This window comes from Brassica napus, chromosome A6 (assembly GCF_020379485.1).
Source record: "Brassica napus cultivar Da-Ae chromosome A6, Da-Ae, whole genome shotgun sequence".
Lineage (NCBI taxonomy): Eukaryota > Viridiplantae > Streptophyta > Magnoliopsida > Brassicales > Brassicaceae > Brassica > Brassica napus.
In genome coordinates, this window is record NC_063439.1 from 27,492,090 (window position 1) to 27,511,248 (window position 19,159).

The 19,159-nt window shown below is 30.6% G+C and overlaps 3 protein-coding genes across 3 annotated transcripts; 2 read left to right on the forward strand and 1 right to left on the reverse strand.

Moving 5' to 3' along the window:
- Positions 1-5,919: 5,919 nt before the first annotated feature.
- On the reverse strand, positions 5,920-7,878 carry LOC106401358 (senescence-specific cysteine protease SAG12-like). The gene is made up of 3 exons (XM_013841863.3): positions 7,359-7,878; positions 6,692-6,952; positions 5,920-6,439 (listed from the first exon to the last, which is right to left on the reverse strand). Exons 1-3 carry the CDS (start codon positions 7,804-7,806, stop codon positions 6,114-6,116), a joined length of 1,035 nt encoding a protein of 344 aa, XP_013697317.2. The 5' UTR covers positions 7,807-7,878; the 3' UTR covers positions 5,920-6,113.
- Positions 7,879-11,240: 3,362 nt separating this feature from the next.
- On the forward strand, positions 11,241-12,368 carry LOC106401360 (pollen-specific protein-like At4g18596). The gene is made up of 2 exons (XM_013841865.3): positions 11,241-11,522; positions 11,894-12,368. The coding sequence occupies exons 1-2, from the start codon at positions 11,345-11,347 to the stop codon at positions 12,238-12,240; spliced, it is 525 nt and encodes a 174-aa protein (XP_013697319.2). The 5' UTR covers positions 11,241-11,344; the 3' UTR covers positions 12,241-12,368.
- A 4,173-nt stretch (positions 12,369-16,541) lies between these two features.
- LOC106380004 (abscisic acid receptor PYL11) lies at positions 16,542-17,964 on the forward strand. Its single transcript, XM_013819837.3, has one exon. It carries the CDS (start codon positions 17,328-17,330, stop codon positions 17,838-17,840), a length of 513 nt encoding a protein of 170 aa, XP_013675291.2. The 5' UTR covers positions 16,542-17,327; the 3' UTR covers positions 17,841-17,964.
- The last annotated feature ends 1,195 nt before the right edge of the window (positions 17,965-19,159 follow it).

Consider the following 19,159-nt stretch of genomic DNA (forward strand, 5'->3'; position numbering starts at 1 on the left):
TTTGGTGTTGGTTGTGAGTGGATATTTTTAAGTTTTGGAGAAGGAACTCTCATCTTACTTTCTTGAAGCTTTATTATCTTACTAGGATCGGCCCGCCCTACGGGCGGGAAGTTAATAATAAAAACTGCTTTATATAAATTTATACTAATTTTATGAAGCATTTAAAAATCATGGTAAATTGAAAACTATATTATTAAAAACAATAATGAATAGAATTCCGAGATCACATTGTTAGGGCATCATTAGTGGTAAAATAGCAAGTAGAGTACCTCATTAATATTTTTATTATTATTTTTGTACATAATTTAGTTATTAATACTTTTAAAAATTAAAATAAAAAAACCTGTAAAATAATGTCACATGTATTCACCGATTCTTTAGAAATGTATGAAAGCTCTTCTCACATGTACCACTCTTGCTCTTTTTTTTTATCTTTTCTCTTTCTTTTTTTTCAGCTTTTAATATTTTTAAATTTGTTAGAGACTCATGAATTTCAACCGATGCGGATGCCTTTATTTTAATAAACATTTTTGGTTTGGAATTAAAATGACAATATCCTTCATTATTCTACTTTTTCAGAGAATACAAAATTAGCAAAATTCAATTCAGAATAATATGATATATATATATATATATATATATTATTCTTAGTTCAATTTGACATAATAAAAGAAAATATTAACTTTGAATAGATAATAGGTGAAATTTCATGTTTACCACATTCATGATACCATTATTGATCTTTACCATCACTAAAAGGGCATTTTAAAAAATATATTTTCAATAAGTGACATAAGACTCTTATATCTTTGTTCTTGATATATATATAACAAATAATTATTTAAATAAAAAACATATTTTGTTTTATGTTTTGAATTATACTTTTTTAAAATTCATAATTTTTTTAATTATTTTTTTGTAATTTTTTTTGTTTATTTTATTTTTTAATTCTACATATATAAGATATGTTCGGTTATTTATAAAATTTGATTCAATTCTCGTTCAGATAGTTTGTTTTTGTGGTTCAGTTTGGACAACAAAGTGGAGAACCAGCTAATATCAAAAACAAAATCGGGTCTCTTTCAGTTACAGACGTTTCAGATTATTTTGGTTAATTTGAGTAAAATTTTATTGATAAATTGTTTTTTGCCAGGAAAAAAACAGGTGATTTAAGTTTTTTGGATAAATTATCAGGTAGTTTATATAATTTTAAATAATTTAGGGAAATGGTATTCATATAATTCATTTTGGATAGTTCAGTTTATAAATAATAAGTTTATGATATTTGTTACTGTAAAACTAAGTTTATTTAATATTTTAGATTTATAAATTATATTTCAAGTTGAGATACTTATTGATTTTAGTTCGGTTCGGGTTTGTTTTTGATATTTTAGTTTCAGAAAAATATAGAATACATGATATATAGAAATTACCTGATTTATGAAATTTGGTTTAGTTTCGATTTTGTTTTTTATTTGGTAAGGTTCGATTCTTCAGTTACGGGTAAACACATGGCTAATTTCATGTGTGCAGAGCTTTGTAATACTGGTTAACGACACATCGATTTTAATGTTTGATCTCAAACTTTTCGTCATTCTATTTATTTATAAATTAAAGTTGGGATACAATTATTGACCATATATTAACTTAGAAAAATAAATTGGCGGATGAATCAAATATACTTTTCATTTGCTAGTTGACTATAGTAAGAATAATATATATTATTGTATAGATCCAAATCAAAGTTTAGACTCATAAATAATAGAGCCTAAAGAGACCGACAAATAATTTAAGGATTTTTGCCAAAACTAACCCACAACTTGATTTTAACCCCAAACCTATACTCAAACTTGAATCAAATGCAAAACTAACCTAAAAGCCTAGTGAAATTACAGTTCAGCCCCTTGTGACCAAACAAAAAAACAGAAGCCATTTTTACGTATATAGCCCCAGTAAATCGTCTGAGTCGTCTGAGATGTTGGAAGTCGTCTGGACGACTGAAGTGTAAGTCGTCTGGTACCAGTTTATTTTAAAAATTATTTATAAATCTTGTAAAAAAATATTTTGATGCGTGAAAAATAAAAATCAAGTAATTATAAACAGTTTTAAGTGATATAAATTAAGATATGATAAAATTGATTTGTTTTGAAGATAGATGAGTGGAAGTAGTGAATCATGATATTCTTGGTTTAGGAGTTTGGCAAACATATGTTATAGTATTGTATGTATTGTTAGGGTTAGATTTTGGAAAACTAAAATGTTTTTTTCAAAAATTAGTTTTCACATATATGTGTTTATTTCTGTGTATAGTAAACACTTTTCAAGTTTGATTTGATTTTATGAAGTGTTTAATTAGATAATTAAGTTTAGGGGTTATGTTTAGGGTGTGGACGACTTATATTTCAGTCGTCTGTTGAATAATTTACTCGGACGACGTATATTTCAGTCGTCCACATCGTATCAAACCTTTAATTTTACCAATGTACGTTTTAACCTAACCGGATCATTTACCGGACATATAAAAGCTAATTTAGGGGTTATGTTTAGGGTCCAGACGACTTACATTTCAGTCGTCTGGTGAAGAAATTAAAACAGACGACTTACATGTAAGTCGTCCAAATATTCCCGCCTAAAATTTTTTAAAAAAATTATTTTCCCGCTTAAATAATTTAAACCAGACGACTTACTTGTAAGTCGTCTGGAAAGTCTTCTATTTTAGTTTCCCGCTAAAAATATTTAATTTCCCGCTAAAAATATTAAACTCTTCTAGACGACTTCCATGTAACAGTAATCAATTATCTATAGATAGATAACAAAAAAAAATCCACGGCATCGTAAACTACTTTACCACTTAAATTAGAGTTGAATAAGGCTTAAAATTTATAAGTCTGAAACTCAAATAATGTTGTGGTAGACACGTGTCGCGTCTGCAGCGAACGATTTTCCACGTGGTAAAGCAGGAGAGATACCAACATATTTATATATATATATATATATATATAGATAGATTGATTATCTGTAACTTAATTCTGCCATGTTTCACTCTCAGATTTATGTATTTTCTTTATGCTTTAATTCAATGTTTTTTGTTCTTTCTTTTTGTAAGTAAACAATTTTGTGGTTGTCTCTCCTTTCTATTGTATTCTTTTTCATTTGTTTGTTGTAAGATTAATATTTTAAAATGTTCATGTAATCTACGTTTGGAAACCCAAACATATGAGGTTTGACAAAAGAAAAAAGGAAACCCAAACATCATCGGACAGGTAATCGTTTTCTAGAGTTGAGAGGGCATGTGTTTGGACACTTGTTTTGCTTATCATTCTTGTAAGGTATACCAAGAAACATTAGTTCCCGAATTTAGATATACCAAAATTACATGAGATCTTTGGAATGGTCATATTATTTTTCTTTATCCAAGAGGCTGTTAAGGTTTTGATAAAATAATTACCATGGTAGAATCATTGTAAAAATGATCAGGTGTTTGTCTCCTAATGTATGTAGGAACTTTTGGGCGAGTTTTTTTTGCTTCAAAATCGAAAAGATCCAAGACTGGATGTGTATCGGTTCTAGTGGTGGTATACCAATGGGCGTCTCGAGTCATCTTCTCATTCTGTCTTTTTTAGTTTTGAAACACCATTCTGTCTTCTTTACAATGGAATTTTTTGTAATTAGTTAATAGTTTGACCAACTTTCAAGAGGGAGATAAAGAGAGAAGAGCCTTCCACTATCTTGTTAAAACATAGATGATTTAATGACCCAGTTTTCATAACAGAGGAAAAAAAAATCATGCTTTCTTTTGATTGGAGAATTGGAGGAGAGGTTAAAAACTTATCTTTTCAGTTTTCAGTTAGATTAAGTGATGAGTTTCCTACAAAAGCAGACATTGATGGAGTTAAAGGGAAAGAGGTTGAGAGATACTCATATAAAGATTGAGAGATAGTCATATAGATTGAGAGAGATTAGTCGGGCGTTGACAAAAAAAAAAAAAAAAAAGTCGGGCACTGCATTCAGGTGAGAAGATATACGTTTTTGTTGCCTTTCCGATTACAAATATCGGCGAGCATACCAAACATCACGAAAGCTCCTTCGACATGAGCACCGTCGCTAACCGAGTAATAGTCTTGAGTTGTCGATCAATTTCTTCAAAGAGAAGTAGGAGCTCTCATCCTCATCTCAACTCCATCTCCTCCCAGATAATCTTCGCCATACACTTCCGACGAAGTCCGCTTCACACTAAACGGCAGTGGTCGTAAGGCCGCTTCACCAATAATTTTTACTACAGTAATTTCTATAACATATGTGAGAAGATAACCACTATTAGTACATCATATGGATAAAACAATATTAATCAATAAAACTCTCTAAGCACATATATATATATATATATAAAAGACCGTTTCAATAGAATCTATAAAACTATAAGCCTATATATATACAAAGGCCGTTTCAATTAGAGTAATCTACCTGGTACTAAAAGAGATGAGAGAAAAGATGATTCGAAGAGCTTAAGTACTGACATATTTATACCGTAAACACACCGCCCTGCCGACGTGAACCACACATTTAAGAGACCCCATCGTGGCCGATCGAGTTAATGGAATTAATCACAGAAGCCATCGGGCCGTTTCAGAGATCGGGGAAGCAGAACAGAAGAGGAGAGACGAACCTGATCCTAGATTCCTCCCGTAAGAACAATTAGGGTTGACGATCGATAATGGTCCACCGGGTCCATTGGGATAAAAATGTAAAAGAAACACGGGAAAATGAATAAGCCCAACAAACATAAAAAGCGATTAAATGAAACGGTGTGCAGCAAAGAAGCCTAGATGAAGTGTTGCGTTTTGTATTTTCAGGACACGTGTCGACACCATGGAGTTCGAATTTATGCGCTGGTAGCTGAGGTGGACACCTTGGGAGAGAAACAAAGCCTATTTTATATATAAAGATATTATAATCATCTATAGTTTCTGTTTGTCTTATTTGATCACATATTAACAACTTTGGATATTGATAGGATTGACTTAACTAGTACGATTTGGATTTTGTTGAAACCGTGTGCTATTAATTCTACATTTCAATAAGATCTTGTGTTCTTATAAGTTTATATATGAATGAATAAAGAAATAAAATTCATGTATATATATTTTTCTTTTTCTTTTTTCAAAAATATATGAAACTTTGTTTTCTGTAATATTATGTGTTTCTGATTTTGTATAGGTAGCTTGGTGTTTTAGTATCCTGTGCAAATCACGTCAAATGTAGTTATCATTTGAGGGTCTATTGCGTAAAACACAAGTTTTTGGATCGAATGATACGGACATCCTCAAAATACAAAGTAATTAAGGATATATTCCACTTGCTTGTAGATGTGTTTATTGTAAATAAAAAAAAAACTAAAATGGACGACATTTATTAACACAAATTAAAAATGAATATTGTTTTATCAAATTATAATTAAAATTTTATTAATAAAAATCCTGCAAAGCGCTGGTGAACCGATAATCTTGTTTCTATTAAATTTGGACGAAAAGATTAGGAACTTTTAGGGATGTAAAGTAAGTTGGAAGCCGCTTGGCTGTATTACATGCATAGGATTGTTCCTCTGTTTGGAGGCATCTGGTTTCGGGTCGTTCGTACGTTAACTGTAGGGGATTGTGCTTTTGACTCTCCCTGAGCTCTTTAACACAGCTTTCCTCTGCTGAATTTTGTTTCTCGAGTTTACTAAAGCTTTTGACCGTATTGGAACAGGACACTTGTTCCTATTTCCATGACTAGTACTCTCGGTTGATGACTGTTCATCATCTGATGTAGGCAATGAGTCTGAAAGAAGAGTCAAATGGTTTGAGACTTGTGGATGAGAACATGGGGCATAGTAACCTGCAGTTTCCAATCCAAGAAAAAAGATATTGAAGCTTATGATAAGAGAATCTGATTTCATTATGATAGCAAACCCCATATCAGTTATACAATGAAGTTCTCAACTTTTACTCAAAGTATCAAATCTTTTGCATCACATAAACTTACCATTTCACAAATTACATGCAACAGAGTCTTAAATTATAACCAACACACACATTTATTCTAAAGCTTAACCGGATATTGAACCGATTTTTTCACATAGTTGGGTACGAAGCATTCATGGCAAGACCACATTGTCCGTGTTTAGGCTTGATATCTTTTTTGATCCTCATGTATCCACGTTCTCCCCATTTTGGTCCCCATGAATTCTTGAGGATCCAGTACTTTAATCCGTTTTTAGATCGGCCGTATCCAACCGCAGTTACCCCGTGATCAAGATGAGTTGTGCATTCTCCGCTGAACACACCGGACGAATAGAATTGGAAACCAATATCTCCTCCCGCTATTCCAATGCTAACCGGGTGGTGTGCCACTGCCTTCATTAGGGCTTTCTCATCGTTAGCCGGGACATCCTCAAAACCTATGATATGTGTAGAAGAGATATAATTTCAAAGCATGAGAACTAGTATCTTCTCATTTCAAAAACCAAACCATGAGCACTAGTATTTAGACATTTGCGTATTTCGATTGGTTTGTTTAGTTATGTTTCGTCAATTTTATTATTTTATTATTTTGATTTTTGTAATTAGTTTTTTGTTTATTCGGTTAACTTTTCGGATTATTATATGAATCTTTTTCTACGACTTTTATGAGGGAATTATTAAAGGGAAACCTTTGATAGAAGTTGCTATCTGTTTAGTTTTATTGAAGTTGCAAGTGCCGTTTGTGCTTTTATAAGGATAATTTGATTCAGAGGTTAAGCCGCCAATAGTTATTGTGTAGTTAAACGCTGTATCCATCAAACCGCCCATGCAGCCACCATCGTTTGTGTCGCAGTCGACAAGCTCTTGTTCAGACAAAGAAATGAGTTTCCCTTTCTTTATCTGTGCTACTCCTTCTATAGCCGCAACAGCTGAAAACGCCCAACAAGATCCTACGGAAAACATTCACTCGTTAGTTTCACTATCCAAGCAACTAACTCTTTGGGTTTGACAATCCATAACCGGAATTCTACAGTTCCTTTTAAAATTATCGGTTCAAATCAGTCTCGGTTTTGGAGCAGAAACTACTAAAATATTCAAAATATTTTTCCATCAGAACTTAAAATAAATATTTCATTTTGTATACAGTATAACTAAACAGATACTTGTAATTAATTTGGATTGGTTTAGTTACACTAGACTTCGGTCTTTGTTCGGGTTATATTCTGTATATATTAACTATTAAGAGATAAAATCGTTCGGGATAAGGAAACCAAATTGTTCGATTATCCCGGTTCAAAATTTAGCTTGGTTTAGTTTATACATATACAAACGAATAAAGCTTTGGCATTATATTACCGCATAAGCCTTGATCCTTGATAGGAGTCACAGCTCCTTTCTTCCTCCAATCAACAGAAACCGGCAACGCATCAGAAGAAACGTTTTGGTACCTAAACGACGTTGGTTTAGTTCGACTAGACAACACAGAGTTTCCTTTGAAACCAGTGTACATAGAACGGAATTCTTCGTTGGTTAGATCAGCAAACTGGTTCACCGCGAGTTTAAACGTTAGTCCGGATTGAACGTCATTTAAGCGTTCAATGCGTTCCACGTTGCGTTTGAAAACAGCGTAGCGGTTGTTTTTCTCGTTCGCATCTGCGTAAACACGGCCGTGTTCGGTCATCCACTCGGCATGTCTCTTTTGCATGGCGACTTCATCGAGTAATGGACGAGAAAGAGTGATCGATAAACTGAATGATGAGACTAGAGAGACAATGAGAAAGATTTGGATCTGTGTTAAAGCCATTTGGTTTAGAAAAGTTGAAGGATATTGATACTAATTTGATTACTCCAAAAGGTTTTGGAAGTGGGGTTTTATAGTGAAAAGGTTTGATGTTATTGGTAATATACCCATGTAGTGATTAGGACAAAGTATTTTAAGTTTACACGTAATGATCATCTTATACATCCATGATCCATATATACATAACCAGATCGATCATGCATGGCTTGTTAAGTTTATTTATGGTTGTTAAGTATTTTTTCTACATCAAAGATCAAACTGAGATACACTCATCCTCTTCACTTTCAGCTTGGCTGCATTTTTCGTTACAGCCGCGGTTTAAGTTTGTAAACAAATACATTTAATAACTAGAAAGTTGAACTTATTAGACTTTAATCTCTCTAGGCTTATGATATTCGAACTTTGAAATCGAAACTGGTTTTAGTTTTGGACAACTATATTTATTTATTTGAAACTGAAAGTTCAAAATTAAGAATGACATGTGGAACAAAAAAAACTGCAAATATAATCTGAAAACATATTTGTTAGAAACTAACCAATTTCAGCTACTCAATGTATGTATGAAAAAAACGTATTCATTTGGTTTTCACATGTTAAATATACTTCTGATGCATCAAAATTATTAATCTCATCAAAACATGGAATCTTCTTTTGTCTTTTAATTAATTAATTAATTAAATTTAAATTCAAGAATTAGATTTCCTTTATTCATAAGAGAACCATCCGTGCAAGTTATAAGCTTAAAACAAAGGGAAAAAAGATTCGACAAATTAATTTCGAATCATAGTCACTCACAACAAAAGTGAACTTCATTGCACTAAGTAGTAAGTATCTGTAGATAAATCTTAAACCATTTGCCCAAAAGTTTCCTGTTTCCCACCAATTTCATCTATTCGAATTTCTATGAACTTTTCCATTTTGTCTATAAAATACAATATAATTGGTAATAAGTTTTAGTTAGGGACAATAGAAGTAAAATTATAAATCGGGCGCTAACACAGATGTTTACGGAATGTCATTTTTGGACATAAATCCATATTATAATTGGCCGAAGCGAGAACGATGTCTAAACGACTAAATAAAAAAAGATACATATGTGGAACTATCATTAATAATAAAAAGATACATCATACATATATACATAAATTTTAAAAAAATGTTTTACTGAGTAATATAATTATTATCAGACAAAATTTAACTATCATCAAAACTTATTCGTAATTTGTACATACAAGAAATGATTTAAATTGTTGTTTCTAAATTAGAAATCAACTAAACTTAACTGTTTTGATGTCATGAAATGTATCAAACTTTGTCCTAACTTTCAACAGGAAAATTTGAACTACATGCCAGCATAAAAAAATGTTTTATAAATCAACTTAATTTACTTGCTAAGGAGGATTAGAAGTCAAATTGTAACGGCAATAAGAATAGTGATAAGTGAACATCCCAAAATTAAAGCTTTGGGCTGAACACCTTCCACTTAATCATTTTGGAGATATGTTAAGAACATCTCTAGTGGGGAAGGTTATACCCGTTAGAGTTCTAAACAAACATACAAATATATTTATAATAGTATTTAACTATAGAGTTCTTAATTTTATGGAAAACTCAATCTAAATTTTTAAAATCATTTGAGTTGGTTCTTTTATAAAATTAAAGGCCCAAAATTAAATATTAATATTAATATATATACATATATGTTATATGTTTTAAAATTTCAATGGGTAGAACCTCACTGTAGATACGTATCCAATAGCAAGATGTGTATTTTAAGGCCCATGAAATTTATGAAGCCTAAACCAAATAATACTATATAAAATCTATTATGATAAAGATTAGATGATTTAGATATATGTTATAAAATTTAAATAAATTTTATTTTTAATTGAGATAGCTCTATATATTGTGTCTATATATAATTCTCATGTAAGTTATTAAAACACAACACTAAAATATATTTATATTCTCCAATTTTACAAATCACTAATTTGGACTGTTAGCACTAGGTCATGTAGAAATATGCAGCAAGATTTCATGTGGAGTAGGGATGTTCCAAAGAAGGAAAAATAAGCCAGGAGAGACACCTTTATTAGAGTGCGATCATATCTAAACATATTTGGAAGAGAAATGTATATATCAGGAAGGGTGACATCCCCCTAAATATTTGATTTGACGTAGGTTCACCCCTATGATGAATGGTTAAATTCACTCTACTCTTTTTTCTCATAACTTAAACAGACTCTATGAAGACTATGCAAACTAAACTGATGCATTTATATAAACAACAACAGACATTTATTTTCTCGCATTCTACGCCAAACTGTCTATCTTTGTATTCACTTCACTCTTTATAACCAACCAAAGTATCATGTACGACTAATTAAAAAAGACAATAAATTATTTTAAAAAGATGATATAGCTGAAAAAAATGACATCGATATTAACGCCGTCTGCAAAACTATAAATTCTAAAAGCCTAAAGTCTAAAACAATAAAACCTAAATCCTAAACTCTAAACTAAAAACTCTAAACCATAAACCATAATCCTCAAATCTTAAACCCTAAACCCAAAACTTTAAAAAATAAACCCTAAATCCTGAAATCTAAACCCGAAACTCTAAACCATAAACTCAAAACTCTAAACCACAAACCCTAAATCCTAAAATATAAATCCTAAATCCTAAACTCTAAGCACTGGAGTGACGTTACAAAGAGTGGAGTGACATTACAGCCATAAAAAGAGTATAGTATCAACTTACCAATGCACTTTAGTTGGTTATAAACATAGATGATACAAAAAGAGTATAATATCAAGTATGTGTTTTAATGGTTTTAGAGCCAAATTCCTGAATATAAATTTGGTATTATTCACTTGGTTCGAAAAATCAGGTTTATTCAAGTTGAATGAGACAAATGTTGTTTAAAAATTATCAAATCAAATATTATATAATTTAGATGAATTTATTGAATCAATAATTAGTTTTTGTTAAAATTTGAATTGTTATCTTTAAGAATACGTTTTTCATTCAATCGTCAAATTAAAATCTCATGTTGAAAATTTTCTTTTCTCATGGTACTGGATTTATATGAGTAATATAAACAAAATAATTCAACATCAACTGTTCATAAAAGAATTCAAGGATCCTAAAACGAACCTTATTTCCAATAACTTAAATTAAACAATCTTAGAAATATTTTGTATGCTACTCTATTATTAATAAAGGAGAAAAAGGTGGTAAAAAAATAGAAACCTCTGCTATAATTAAGCTTTAATAAACTTAACATTCTTATATTCAAAACCCTAGCTATTGAAACTAATTTTAAATTAACAAACAAACGACTTACATTTAGTTCTAGTCTAAAAATAACAATCGGGTTTCTAATATAAAACAAACTCGGTGCTCCACGAGAAAAGTTGTCCTCTTCTCAAACATAACTCAACTTACCGTTTGAAACTAAACTATTATAAAGAGAAACCAAAAAGAAGAAAAGACCACCAAACAAAACACAAAACAAAGAAAAAAAATATTTTAACAAAAATGGCTGCCAAAGCAATCGTCTTCTCTCTCTTTATCGTCTCCACCGTGTGTTTGTCCTCTCTCGCCGGTTTTACTGCCGCAGATGCTGATGATTTTGACATTTTCCAGATTCAGGGATCAGTTTACTGTGACACTTGCCGTGTCCAGTTTGTTACCCGTCTCAGCCAATTCCTCGAAGGTAAATTAAACAATTTATCATGCATGAATGTGTGAATATATTTGAGCCTGTAATAAAAAAAATAGCACATCAAACATACGTTTCATAAAAACATTGTATAATGAAATAGTTTGGGACGAGTATGTGTTTGCGCACTCTATCTTGCATATTATAATTAAGAATGTATGCAACGTCTTACAATAATATATCGGTTTCTGAATCCGAATGACTTGATGCAGTTTGCAAATATTGAATGTTCAAAAAAAAAAAAAAGTTTGCAAATATTTTTGAGCGTAGCCCGACCACAGCTTAAAACTAAATCAATCTCATATTATGTTCAAACATTTAAGTAGTATTTAATTTGGTTTAACATTTTTTTCGTGTTTGTGAAGGGGCGAAAGTGAAGTTGGAGTGCAGAAGCAGAACAAACGGAACCCTAACGTTGACCAAAGAAGCCGTTACCGACAAATCAGGAAGCTACAAGATTGAAGTAACCGGTGACCACGAAGAAGAAGTTTGCGAGCTCGTGTTGGTCCAATCACCGGACATTGGTTGCAGTGATGTCAGCAAAGAGGCTTATTTACGTAACGCCGCTAAGATCAGTTTAACGGCGAATGACGGAATCGTCTCTCACGAGACACGTATCGTTAACCCTCTCGGTTTCATGGTTAAGACCCCGTTAGCTGATTGTCCCGCTGCTTTCAAGGAACTCGGTATTGTCCCTGACGTCATTTTCTAAGCGAATAAACAAAATATATGACGTGAGAGATTTTTATTTTGTATTTGCTTCATCTTCAAGGGGTTTTCGCCAAGTTTAACGATTATTTATTATTATGAATTAATATCCTCCTGATTTGTTGATGTTAATTTCTCGTTTTTGTGTTTAATTTGAATGGTACCTTGTTGTTCCATTGAAAAAAAGGATGTGGCTATTTTTGGGCATACAATGCTGAAGACACTATCTATTATTAATCATTAAAACGGTACGGAACCAAAACCTCCGCCGCACACAAATCACAAAGTCAATCTATTTATAAATGATAAACGATTTTATATACGGTTTCACGATGGAAAGATAGATCTCTCTTTCCACAATATAAAGAAAACAGTTCTACATGTATTACACCTACAGTTACCAATTTGTAGCTATTAGCTGTATAATACATCATGTCGAGAGAGAAAAAGAAGAGTCTCCAAGTTCTTGTCTGATCAAATCAAGACTCTACAACTTTTTGTCTAACTACTATCCAATTTCTATTGTTCTATTTATTTTTAATAGATTATATGGTTCCTGATTATAGATACAAAAAACGTTAAAAGAAAAAAGAAACTGGAAAATTTATAGTTTCAAAGAAGTGTTTTTCATAAGTTTTTAATCAAAAAAAACAAAAGATGTTACTTCCACTCAAAACACTGAATATGAAAATATAGAAGATATATGAATAAAAATGATGATAGTGTTAATGTTTGTATTCCTAGAGATGATAATGATTGTGATGATGTTTGTGAGAATGATCTCAAAAATGCTGATTGTTTGAATTCAGATGATGATGATTTAGAAAAAGTAAATGATTATAAGTTTGATATTTTTGATCCAAGAAATTGGAATGTTTTTGAATCTAAGATGATTGATATTTTAGTAGAAAACAGTCCTTAAAGAGATATGTCTATTAAAAATGGTCCAAAAGATAAATTCAATAGATGCTTTTCTGCAAAGTGGTATAATAGAATTTTATTGAATGGAGAAAAATGCAAAAGAGATTGGTTAGTCTACTGTAACTAAATTGATAAATTATTTTGTTTTTGCTGTAAGGTATTTAAAAAATCTGTTGGAAAATGTCAGTTCAAATGAAGGTTTTAAAGACTGGGCACATCTTAGTTCTAGGCTTAAAGAGCATGAAACAAGTGTTGCACATGTTAAGAATATGACAATTGAGTATGATATGCGTTTAAGATTTTTCTCAAACTATTGATAAAGTGGCTCATACACTAATTTTAAAAGGAAAAAATCATTGAAAAAAAGTTTTGTTTAGAATTATTTTGTTGTAAAATTTCTTGCAAAGCATAGTCTTGCATTTTGTGGTACTAATGCTAAACTGTATGAAAATAACAATGGAAATTTTTTAGGATTTATTGAATGTTAGTTGAATTTGATCCAGTTACCAAAGAGCATGTGGAAAGAATTATAAATGATGATATTGATTTTCATTATCTTGGTCATAATATTCAAAATGAATTGATAATTTTGATTGCTTCTGCAATTAAATCTGAAATTTTAAGTAAAAATAAAACAAGCAAAATATTTTCTTGATACTTGATTGTACTCCTGATAGTGGCCAGTGGCCACCAAGAACAAATGTCTATGATATTGAAGTATGTTGATTATTCTTCTCATCGTATTAAAATTGAAGAATCTTTTCTAGGATTTTTACATGTGAAAGATACAAGTGGTCAAAGTCTTTTTGAAGTCTTACAAAATGAATTATTTTATTTGGATTTTAACATACATAATGTACAAGGTTAAAGTTATGATAATGGTGCAAACATGAAAGGAAAACATCAATGAGTACAAAACCAATTTTTAGATGTAAATCCAAGAGCGTTTTATACTCTTTGTAGTTCTCATAGTCTTAATTTAATGTTATGTGATATGGCTAATACTTGTGGAAAAGCTAAAGATTTTATTGGAGTGATACAAAGAATATACACAATATTGCTAAATCTACTAAGAGGTGGGATATTTTAAAAGATAATATAAAAGACCTTACGCTTAAGCCATTGTCATCTATGTTGGGAGAATCGTGTAAATAGTGTTAAAGCAATTAGATTCCAAATTTTAGAAATTCGCGAGGCTTTACTTCAAGTAACTGAAAGTGATAATGATTCTATGATTAGAAGTGAAGCTAAATCCTTAGCGACAAATGTGTATATTTTTTTAGCAAGAAGTTATTAATATATTCTAATTAATTTATGCACTGAAGCAACAATGATATCCAGACTTTTCAGTACATCGTTCAATGTGTATATTTTTCCTAAATATATTTTTCCTAAATGGAACTTTTTATAAAAAGCTTATTGTCTACTTGTTTAGTGAATGATATGCATAATGAATATTGTAATAATATTATTCTAGTACTTGTGTTTTTTAGAGATGATGTGATGTATAATATTTTTTTTACATTTTAAACACTTTTAGTGGAAAGATGTTAAAAAAAACGTTTTTAGTGGAACAGAGGACACTCAGCATAGTGCTTCGTGTGCATGTTAAGTCAGCTAAGACGTGAACCATTTTAAATTTTATTCGAATTGGATGTGTTTTAATATTGTTTCACCATGTAATAGCCTTTGGACTTTTCCATAAATGGAAAATGTTGTCAAACAAAGGCTGCAACTGGATTGACCATTTTTGGAATGGAATGCTTTGGAATGATCAATTCCATTAATTCCATAAAAAAATTTACCATTTAACATGAATGGAATGGAATGCTCATTCCATCAATTCCAAAAAAATCTAATCAAAATACAAAGCAAAACATTCCAAAACAATTTTGATAAGGAACAAATGGAATGAATCCATTCCATTTTTCTACTGCATTCCATTCATCTTATTCCATTCCTTTCTATTCCATGTATTCATTTCTTGTTTTACCAGTTACAGCCAAAAAGGTTCTCTCCCCTTTTCTATCATCTTCTTCCTTTCTCTTCTTCTTTGTTTATTCTGTTTTTCATCTTATTTCTTTTGTTTCTTATCACTTTTTCGACACAATTCCTTAAGCACAACATGAGTTTAATATATCTCTTTTGATCACTTTTTTGTATTGTTTATTAAGAAAAATGAACTGATGATTTGTTGGAAGAAAACTTTCATATTTATAATGGAGGATTAACACAAAAGAATGAACGAAGAGATTCATTGAATGTGAGATCCTGTGAGAAGTGGAGAATAGGTATTAATGCAAATGTTAATGAAGATGCATGAACCAAGTTAATTTCCATTACTGCATCAGATTAAAGAAGTCTATTCGCCAAAAATGATGGCTTCCAACTGACATTTATCGGAATCGTTCGTCACCGTTGAAACCGTTGGATTTCTATTGACAATTGACTGAACGGACAATGTTGCACAGCGGCCACTTTCCCTAGGTTTCTTATACAGTTTTTTAGAGAAGATGTATTTGGATTGTAAAGACACATAAAACCCATTAAACTCAAGAATAAACGAAACATTGAGTTTTGATTGACCGTGACACGTGTCGCCATCACAAATTTCGACTTACTGACATGGAATCTGACGTGGATGGCCTAGGAATGAAAAAAATTCTTTTTATGTATATAGATTTTAAGAAATGTAGGGATTATTTACAAGGACAATTACGAATTAAAGGTTTTTAATATAAAACTCAATGCTATAACTTGTTAAGTTTAAGCTTAATCTCAACCTATAAATTAACTTAGTTCCTTCATGGTGTGTGCAGTGTATATAGCTCAATTTATTTTTAATAATTAGATATAAAGCATTATTATCCGCTTGTTCCTTAATTAGGCTATGGATTGTACCATATGGTGTATACTTGTTCGGTAATTGTTGGTATAATATTCGTAGCTTTATATAGCTTCAATGGTCAGTGTCGTGATTTTCAAAGCTTTAATGTTTATAATATATACTGACTGAAATTTAAAAAAAATTGAAATAAAGATGTCAATATTTATTTTGCGATCTTAGATAAACATAAACTCGATAATTTAATATGCTTAGTTATTAAATACTATCCAAAATGCTTCACTCTTGGATGGAATTCTGAGATACATGTAAGGATGCCTTGTCCAAAGTTCATTTTACTTCACACTGCAGTTCCTAGTTCCTACATCGAAGGAGGAAATAACCTTTTGAAGACAAAAGGTATTGCCCTTTGGCATAAAAACAATGACTGAAAACACATTTCATCGTGCCTTTATCAAACTAGGCTTGACAAAATTGTATCATCCGCCTAAAAGACCAAGATAAAGAATGGGCTGGGCCGTTTGACGTCAAAAAAAAAAAAAAGAATGGGCTGAAATAGAAAAATAAAATCACAACATATTATTTCCAAAACATCTTTACCACATCAAACCCCACAGACTTTAAGGGTGAGGCTTTATTGGGCTCAAATGGATCTTAATTTTACGCCATCGGGCCTACATCAATACTTTCCGTTTGAAATTAGGTTCTCTCCTTCTAATTCATCTCCCTGTTTTTACTTTTCAGTTGTGCTATTTTTTTTTGGTAAATTATGTGTTTCTTATAATATTGTACAATATCAATGTGTGAATAATAAGTGTGCATCGTGTAAAGGAAATCGACTACGTGGATTCATTATTTGCCACTAACTTCACCACATATATGTCATAACCTTCCAAATTTGACCGCAACATATTCATTACAATGACGTTACAAAGCAAAGTTGTTCCCTACATTTTGATAATTAATAACTATAAAAGTAATCATAATGATTACTTTTTATAGTCATCATAACCAGTAACGTTTAAAGTATTTTCTTTTTAGTAGTGTAGGTTACAATACAACGTAATCTTTTATTTCACATAAAAGTTTTGTTTTCATACTTACATAATACAAGGAAGACAAGAAAAACGTAATATATATCTTTTAGTCGGCCTTGTTCTTTAGATATTTCTCATCTTTTCATGTCGACCTAAAAGATATTTCTCATATAAATACTCAAACATGTCGCTTCAAAACGAAGATACAAAGATATTATTCTTAAGTTCTTATACGAGACCATACGAACAACGGTCGATAAAAGGGCACAAGCGTAAAAAAGCAAACAAATGAAAACATCTCAACAACAACATCGTTGCGGTTCGACACTAGTACAAACCATCAATGCTCCATTGCCTCTGGTGTGGTCAATACTACGACGTTTCGACTACCCGCAAGCCTATAAACAATTCGTTAAAACGTGCGATCTAAGCTCCGGCGATGGAGGAGAAGGCTCTGTCCGTGACGTGACGGTGGTTTCCGGTCTTCCGGCGGGTTACAGCATAGAGAGGTTAGATGAGCTAGACGATGAGTCTCACGTAATGGCGATTAGCATTATTGGCGGTGACCACCGTCTCCTTAATTACCGGTCTAAAACAACGGCGTTTGTGGCGGCAGAGGAGGAGGAGAAGACGGTGGTGGTGGAGAGTTATATGGTGGATGTGCCGAAAGGAAATAGTGTGGAGGAAACAACGTCCTTTGCTGATACCATCGTTGGGTTTAATCTTAAGTCATTGGCTAAGCTCTCGGAGAATATATGGCACCCAAGCGAAAATCGTAGTTCTAAAATTTGTAGTAGTTAAGTTATAGTTTTTAAGTTGTAAGAATTAAAACCCTTATTCAAGGAGAGTTTAGAACTTTAGATAGTAACGAAGGTACTTTGTATAATACAGTACAATCTCTATAAATTAATAATGTTAAAACTTTAAAATTTTATTAATTTATAAAAATATTAATTTATAAGTTTCTTTATTTAAATTTTTTATTTTAAAATATTTATTTTAAGAGAAGAAAAATATTTTATTTTAGTGTATAGACATTAATTGTTATTTTTTAAAAATTTGACATTTATATAAATTTTATTATATTATTTGGTGTATATAATATATATTTCATAGAACTTAAATGTATTTTTAGATATATAATTACTAAATCCCATCAAAAATATATTAAGTGTTAAAAAAATAAAGATAATTTCATTGTAAAAAAATATAATAATATGTATTATTTATATAAAATATATATACATATAAATTATTAATTTATAATTTTAATGAGACCATATATTTATATAAATTTTCTTTTAAAAAATTATTATTTTATTATTCTATCGATTTTGTGTCAAACTTTGATTTTGTGTCTATAATGTTCATGTTGAATGAAGGGTCGAGCCTGAATTTTTATTATAGTATAATGGTGTGATTTATATGATGACATAATCGATAATTTGACCACTGTTAAAAAAAATCCCATACAATTTTAGGGATTATTTATTATGTGTTTGTTTTTAAAACAATTATCATGTGTTGTTTAATATCTTTTGTTTATCTGTATATATTTCAGAACTTAGTTGCTTATTGAAGTGAATTATACATGGCATCTAGTCGACAGGCAACAATTACTGTTTCGATTTTAGAAGGACAAATGTTAGATTTTGGTGGCGTTTACTGTGCGTCACGTAACGGAGTAATGGGCCTTGTTATATTCTGGGGCATTCTATATGTGACAAATTTTATATAGTTTTCAAAGATCAATACGATTAAAAAATTATTAAAAGGTAATAGACACACACATATATATATATATATATATATATATACACGATTAACTAATCTACATTTTAAAATAGTTTCAGCAACAGTTTTTGAATTTCAAAATAAAATTTGAAAAGTTTGAATTCAAAAATATATTATTCAAAAATAGTAAAAATTATTCTTGTATTTTTTATTTTTTATTTTTTATTTGATTATTTTTATTATTTATTTAAATAATTATATATATATATATATATATATATATATATATATATATATATATTTAAATCTATAAAATAAAAATAGAAGAATCTTTTATCTGAACTTTTTTTATCATTTTCTTCTTTAGTGTGAAAAACCCTAAAATG